Here is a 7,123-nt window from a genome sequence, read left to right on the forward strand (position 1 = left end):
CAAGGCTTTATTGTCATTTGCACAACAGCTACAGTGTAGATATGGCAATGAAATACTTGGGTCACAGGCTCCTCAAACAGTGCAACATATATATATATAGGAAATAGAACAAATAAAGCAGATAAAATAGTGCAAGAGAATGTTTTGAGATGTGCAAGTAAATACAAATAAAATTGAAATAGTGCATGAAGAGTCTATATACAAGTATAAGAGGTTTTATTTTACAACATTACGCCCTCATCTTGGCCTAGAAAGCTATACAAAAAACGACCGGATGTGAAACATAGGCCCATATAAGACTCAACCCAAAGCACATGACCACTTGAATCTGCTGCTGGTGGAAGAATTAAATCACGTTCTCATGATATATCAGCTTTTAAACAAATAAAAATTACTAATGAATTAATCTGCAACTTAACTACTTACAGTTTATCTCTATTGCCTGATGATAAATCCAATGTTAGTAGTTTAAAGGCCTTGTTTTTGTGTAATACATTTGCAGGTCATCATATTTTGTATTACTTTTATAATGTACAGCACCTGGGATCAGTTATTTGAGCCGGTAATGTCGGTCATGGCAGTGTAAGATGATTTGGATAAAAGTGTTGGCTAAATAAAATGTAATGTAATCTAAGAGCAAATGAAAAAACAAGCAGGTGTCATTTGGATTTTTAATGATTTCAGTTCTGATTATTCTTATTTTTTATTAGGATCCCCATTAGCATGGACATTAACTTCTTGGGGTCTGCACACACACAGTCAAACATACTTCAAAGAAAAAAACAGCTCATAATTTCATGCAATTCACAATAAAGTATGAAGTGAAAACAGACATGATCATCCTATTATAACCATCGTTTTATATAATACAACCAGTATAATACGAAGCCACAGTCCAATTATACTTTATAATACTGAAGTTGATTTTATACTATTGAATACAGTTCTTAACATCTCTTTTTCAGGGAGTCAAAACATGTCACATGCTTATTTCCTAGAAGGAAAAAAAACATATTTACGAAGACATTCACACAGATGTATATCTTTATTTACAATTCCCATCATACAGATTATTGACCCTGTAAGTAATCACTTGCACTTTAATATTGTTGCTGATATATTATGATATGATTCAATAATAATTCATTTAATTTCCATTCTCAAGTCAGTTGTTATTGCTGCAATTTGAGATGTTACACTTCCAGTGTTTGCAATGCCGACACCTGCAGAAGTGATTCAAACACCGCCCAATATACTGTAATTACAATCAGCCAGTTGACCAATTACATCACTGCACCCAAAATACAAAAAATAAAAAGTAATTCAAATCATTTTCAGGTCCTTTCTTTACAGTTTCTAACCATAGACAATGTGGATGATATTGTAAATCCTGTGTGTCAGGATTCAGGTCCTAACATCCTAATATCTTTGTGTAATTCCTGAAGTCTGAATCTCACTGTAAATAACATCAAACATGAATGAGCTGAAATGATGGTCGTACATTTAGTAGATATCATAATTCCCTGCCTGGTCTTTCCTTATTGCTGCTGTGTCTTGTTGACATTAGAGTACAGAGGGTCCTCTGGAGAGGGCTGGCTCACATTAGAGTAGGTTGGTATCTCTACTTCCTTCACAGCAGAATAATCACATGCAGAGGAGCTGGGATTGGTCATCAGTACCTCAGCAGCTTCACCAGAGCCGTTTCTAAAGTTGATGGTAGAGAAACGCAGCGAGGCAGAGGGGTTTGTGGGAAAGTTGGCGGTGGGATAAGTCGGGGTTATTGCATTCCTGAGTCTTGCGGGCACTGGGCGCATCTCCTCGTAGATATAATCCTTCCAGGAAAGAATAGAAAACGCAATTCATCCAATTCAACAATAAACACTAACCAAACAAGATGTATGATAGACATAATTCAATAATAGTTGAATAAGTGGAAACAAAGCATAGCCAGGAGTAGCTGATTTAAGATGAAATTACATTTAAAATAACAATTAGCTGTTTCAGTCGTCCCTCTGCCACAACAGCTTTATAAACACTTTTAAAGTAACTTCAGATATGTAGATTCCGTTGTGCATATCAAATAATAACTTAGGAAATAAAGTCATACTTTGACTGTGAAAACAAGAAAAGATTTTTCAGACCTGCATAACATATTTTTGACCTGGATACAATATAAAACCATGAATATTGTTAATATGTATTTATTTAAAAACATTCCTAAACATACCCTTAATATATTATAAAGCGACATCAACAGTGTGTTAATGATAATTACAAATAATACTTATGTTTATTTCATATTTAAAACAAAGAAGAAACTTGAGTCTGGCATTGTTGGGGTATTCGTAGTTTACCTTTTGCTCATTCTTTACATGAATCTAAACATCAGTGTTGGAGCTTTAGGCTAATACTAAACAGACTGGCTATACAGTGTGGAGAAGAAACCGTGTGTTGTTCTTCAATAAGGAATCTACTGGCCCGTTTGCAGCTTAATGCTATCCTATTATTTTCTCATTTGCATCATAGAAACAAAGTGACATATGTAATTAATAAGGCTCCTACAACCAGCTTGAATGACCAAAGTACAGAGATAATTATTAATGAACTCACCTTTGTGACGTGCTGTTCTGCTGCGGCATTTCTTTTATTTTTGGAATATCCTAGCAGAAAGATAAATCAGAGAACAAAGTAAACATAAACACAGTGGACTTTCTGTCTTCCTAATTTACAAAAAGCATCTGCTGCACTATTCAGTTAAGAATTGATCCTTTTGTATTTGACTATTTGAAGTAGGATTGACTGTAGACCTAAAAATCAACTTCCAGACATAACAAAAACTAAAGTCTTTAATCTACTTAGCCTTTAAGTAATCAGATGCTTACAGGATGGAGATGTTGTGACTGTGGTTCTGAGTGTATCATGTGCATGTTTAACATTTTCCAAACCGGTAGTAATGCTTACGTTTGTAGATCAGGATCAACATGATCACAAACAGCAGTAGCAGCAGCAGCGCGGCTACACAGATGATCACAGGGATGACAATATCAGGGCCATCTGCAAACACACAACAAAGAAAATATCAAACAGGAATTTCAACGAATTTAAATTAAAAAAAACGTTTTCCCGCAGCAGAAGGCTTAAGATGTCAAAAAGGCTCTTAAAACGACTCAGCAAATGCAGTAGTCGTTGAAGAAACAGGAAATGTGGTTGGTTTGGGTTTTGCTGAAACCAAAAAAAAGTGCATTGAAGTTACACATGCAAGCTTACAAATGAATGAACAAACAGAAAACAAAAAAAATATCATGCAGGAATTTCACCGAAAATAACAATATGTTATAAAAAATACTCCCTTACCACGACTCTCAGAAAATTAAATCTGATTTTATCAAATGAAAGGTTCACTCAGAATAAAAGTTGTATAGAGGAACATTTGGATATGTCTTTAACTGGGTAAACAAAAGGCAAAAAATGTATCAGAAAATATCTATATAGAATTAATTTATGTCGCTTTTAATGCTTGCCATCCAGTCGTTACTTTCTGGGGATATTCACACCTGTATATACAATTCTGTCCAATAGTTGCACACCTAGTTAAGTCAGAAGTAGCTGCAGACAGACAAACATAGATGATTGACTGTATTTATACAATCATATAAATGTGTATGTATTTACATTAAGGTCACATATTTAGTTTCTCACCTTCCACCTCCAGTTGTATTTTCCTGAGAGCAGCTCGGTATCTTTTACTTGATTCCTTTCCACACCAGTAGACTCCAGTGTGCTGTGGGGACACATTACTGATGGACACAGTGAAGCCACTCTCTGTTTCTGTGAGAGTGAACATCCCGTTTGACCTCAGAGCAGATTTTGTTGATAAAATATCTTCACAGATTGAACCGTTCTCTTTGCAGAAAAACTTGAATCTGGAGTCTGGAGTGAACTCTTTCTTTTCACATGAGATGGTGGTTTTAGCTGTTCTGTACGCAGTTTGATGTAATGGTCCTTGGCAGCCTTCATCTGCAAATATAAAAAAGACAAGTCAAACTTCTCTCTCTGTTGTGTTGGCATTATAGCAAACTGATTTCCATTTTGTCTAACTGGACAGTTATGCAGATGACTGAGGGTGGAATCATATTTTTTAAGTTAGCATGCATGTTACTTTAGTTATTGGAAAATGTGGTTAATATTTAACACAGTAACAAAAGATAAAAGGGACTAATTATAAAAGATGCAGCATTACTTACCAAGTTGCAATTTAACCATTGTGTACTCCTTTGGAGTGAGATTGTTGATCGGTATTAAATGTAAACTTGTACATCCCACAGTCATCTTGTGAAATCGGTTTGATAACCACCCTGAGACTTTCATTTTGTGCATCATGGTACACGGAAAAGTGTTCTTTGTTTTCCCACGTGTGTTTTTGAGTGATTTGAATGATTTGATCTCTGTGCATAAATACATTAATACTTGTATATGTTTCATTTGGTTCAGGGTAATCCAAGGTAAAATTAACCCATCCACCAATGCATCCCCACACATAAGAGGCCTCACAGCCTGAAGAGAGAAAAGTTTACAACATGTCAGATTCTCAAACTATCTCAGGACACACTTTCAGGATTAGTGAATAGATCAGTTTGTTGGTACAACTTTTAACTGCTATGATAAGATAACAAGACTCTTATTATAATACATTATTTGTTACTCCTTTAATTGGATGACAAGTAAATGATTTCTCCCAAATAACCTCTTTATAGTTAATACAGATTATGTTCCTGTTGTTTAGAAGCTGATATACACTGGACTACATTAGATCTTTTTTTTTTTCAAGGGGCTCTATTCGGTCCATGGTGTCTGAAAATATTAAATAATAATCTGTAGCTGGTCATACAGGCTTTGATTTGTGGATATATTAATAATGAGTGATATCCATCAGTTATAAACATGTATTTAACGGCCTCTTATTCTTACAAATGAACAGAGACTTTATGTCGGGGCTTTGGCCGGATGTCGGACTCAAACGCAGTAAAAGTGAGGCTGGAATAGATAACCAAAAATAAGCTTTTATTTACTAAAAGCTGATGAAAGAAACAGTTTAACAACAAAATAATCGGACCGGGCAATACAACCAAAACTAAAAAACGGAATATCACAAAATCGGCAATTATAGCCGCAGATTTAAATAAAAATAAATCAAAGCCTTGAATGACAGGTTATTTGAAACTGATTTGTTGATTTAAATACTCATAACGAGAATCAGAAAGTCTCTGATATCAGGACTCAGACAGAAGTCATATTTTACCTGTAATGAGCGAGAGGAACAGCAGAAAGCTCCTCATTGTGATGATCTTGGATGCTGAAATCTTCAGTGAGAATATTCTCTGCCCTACTTCTGTAACCTTTTTTATCTGTGCGTTGATCACAGCTGAGTTTCCTGAGATTATATGTTGGGTTAGCTAAAAGTACCCGCCCCCTTCCTATCTTCTTCCTCCATCTTTCTTCTCTCGTCCGTGTGTTTTTGTACTTTACAGCGTTATTACTATCAACCCCATAGCTTGTGCTCAAACAGGTTCTTTTTCCTAACTGTTAATCAATGTACCACTAGCCCTGGACTTCACGATCAAAATGAACTTGGTCTAACATTGCACTTTTTTAAAGCAATTTAAGCAACATCCGAGCATTACTGTTTATCACAATGCAAATGTAAAGTTAAACAATGTCACTAAGTAGTTCCCTGTGTTATTTTAATATTGGTTATGGTTGTTTAGGGAAGTGTTCTAGATAATGAGGTTTGATCCCTTTTGAGTTAGAAAGGTTTTTGACAACTAGATGAGTGTAGGAGAAATGTTCTTCCCTTTATTGTTTTGAAGAAGAATTAATGTGATATCAGGAATCTTTATTTAAAAAAAACATATTTTACAAAAAAACATAGAAAAACAAAAACTTTGATGATGTCAAGCCTGAGGTTCTAATGAGTAAAAAAGGTAATACTAATGTAGCTCTTTGAAAAGCCCCTATAAAGTCTCTAAGGAGCCAATCTAGAGCTGTCAGAAACTTCTGCTATTTTATACATTTTGTGTTCTATTCATTTATTTTTGCTTCTCTCAGTAAAGCACTTTTTACTTTGTGTAATTGTTTGGTGCCATATACACATCTGCAATATCAACTGTAGGATAATTAAGACCACTCGATTCAAAGGTAAACCTTTTTTATTATCAATATAAAAACAAGTTGCCGGTGTTCTTCTATGGAGCGAGGCGCTGTGATCAAAGTAAAGTAAAGACCTTTCGATGCACAACCAATCAGATGACAGCTATATTAAGTGGGGAAGTAGCTACATTTAGTAGACATTATAATCCCCTGCCTGGTCATTCCTCATTGCTGCTGTGTCTTGTTGACGTTAGAGTACAGAGGGTCCTCTGGAGAGGGCTGGTTCACATTAGAGCAGGTTGGTATCTCTACGTCCTTCACAGCAGAATAATCACATGCAGAGGAGCTGGGATTGGTCATCAGTACCTCAGCAGCTTCACCAGAGCCGTTTCTAAAGTTGATGGTAGAGTAACGCTGCGAGGCAGAGGGGATTGTGGGAAAGTTGGCAGTGGAATAAAACGTGGTTGATGAATTTCCTGAGTCTGGCTTCTGGGGGCGCTCCTGTATCTCCTCGTAGATACAATCCTTTCAGGAAAGAAGAGAAAGCACAATTCATCCAATTCAACTTTTCAACTTCATCAACACTTTTAAAGTAACTTCAGATATGTAGATTTCCTTGTGCATATCAAATAATAACTCGTGAAATCATTTCATACCAAGTACTAAGATATGTTTTGCAAGCGGATCAAATACTTATTTCCCACAGTTAAATGCAAATCAATTTTTATATTTTATATGATGTCAATTTCTGTGCTTGTGAATTGATGTCAGTTTTCCCCACTCTTGCGGGAATATCTCCGCAATGGAGCAAGCTTAAGTTTCAATTCCGATTGCATGATATGAAAATGTCTAGGCAAACGTTATTATTAATAATAAAAGAATTATAAAAAAATTAATCAATTTCTTTTATATATGTTTTATTTTCCATTTTTATTTTGTAATCATCTCGCGACCCCCACTTGGGGTCTCGCGACCC

The 7,123-nt window shown here is 35.4% G+C and overlaps 1 protein-coding gene across 1 annotated transcript; it reads right to left on the bottom strand.

The window, feature by feature from the left end:
• Positions 1 to 701: 701 nt before the first annotated feature.
• Positions 702 to 4,329, bottom strand: LOC104957209 (uncharacterized). Its single transcript, XM_010784816.1, has 5 exons — positions 4,245 to 4,329; positions 3,700 to 4,017; positions 2,962 to 3,054; positions 2,611 to 2,660; positions 702 to 1,832 (listed from the first exon to the last, which is right to left on the bottom strand). The coding sequence occupies exons 1-5, from the start codon at positions 4,327 to 4,329 to the stop codon at positions 1,539 to 1,541; spliced, it is 840 nt and encodes a 279-aa protein (XP_010783118.1). The 3' UTR covers positions 702 to 1,538.
• Positions 4,330 to 7,123: the final 2,794 nt, after the last annotated feature.

Source organism: Notothenia coriiceps, unplaced genomic scaffold (assembly GCF_000735185.1).
Source record: "Notothenia coriiceps isolate Sejong01 unplaced genomic scaffold, NC01 NC01_scaffold00026538, whole genome shotgun sequence".
NCBI lineage: Eukaryota > Metazoa > Chordata > Actinopteri > Perciformes > Nototheniidae > Notothenia > Notothenia coriiceps.

Bases quoted from the DNA above. Each gene is read 5' to 3' on its own strand.
- LOC104957209 (XM_010784816.1), bottom strand. From the start codon at position 4,329: ATGACTGTGGGATGTACAAGTTTACATTTAATACCGATCAACAATCTC. The intron at 4,018-4,244 runs GTAAGTAATGCT...TTATATTTGCAG, and splicing joins AATGGTTAAATTGCAACTTG to ATGAAGGCTGCCAAGGACCA. The intron at 3,055-3,699 runs GTGAGAAACTAA...GTGTGTTTGCAG, and splicing joins AATACAACTGGAGGTGGAAG to ATGGCCCTGATATTGTCATC.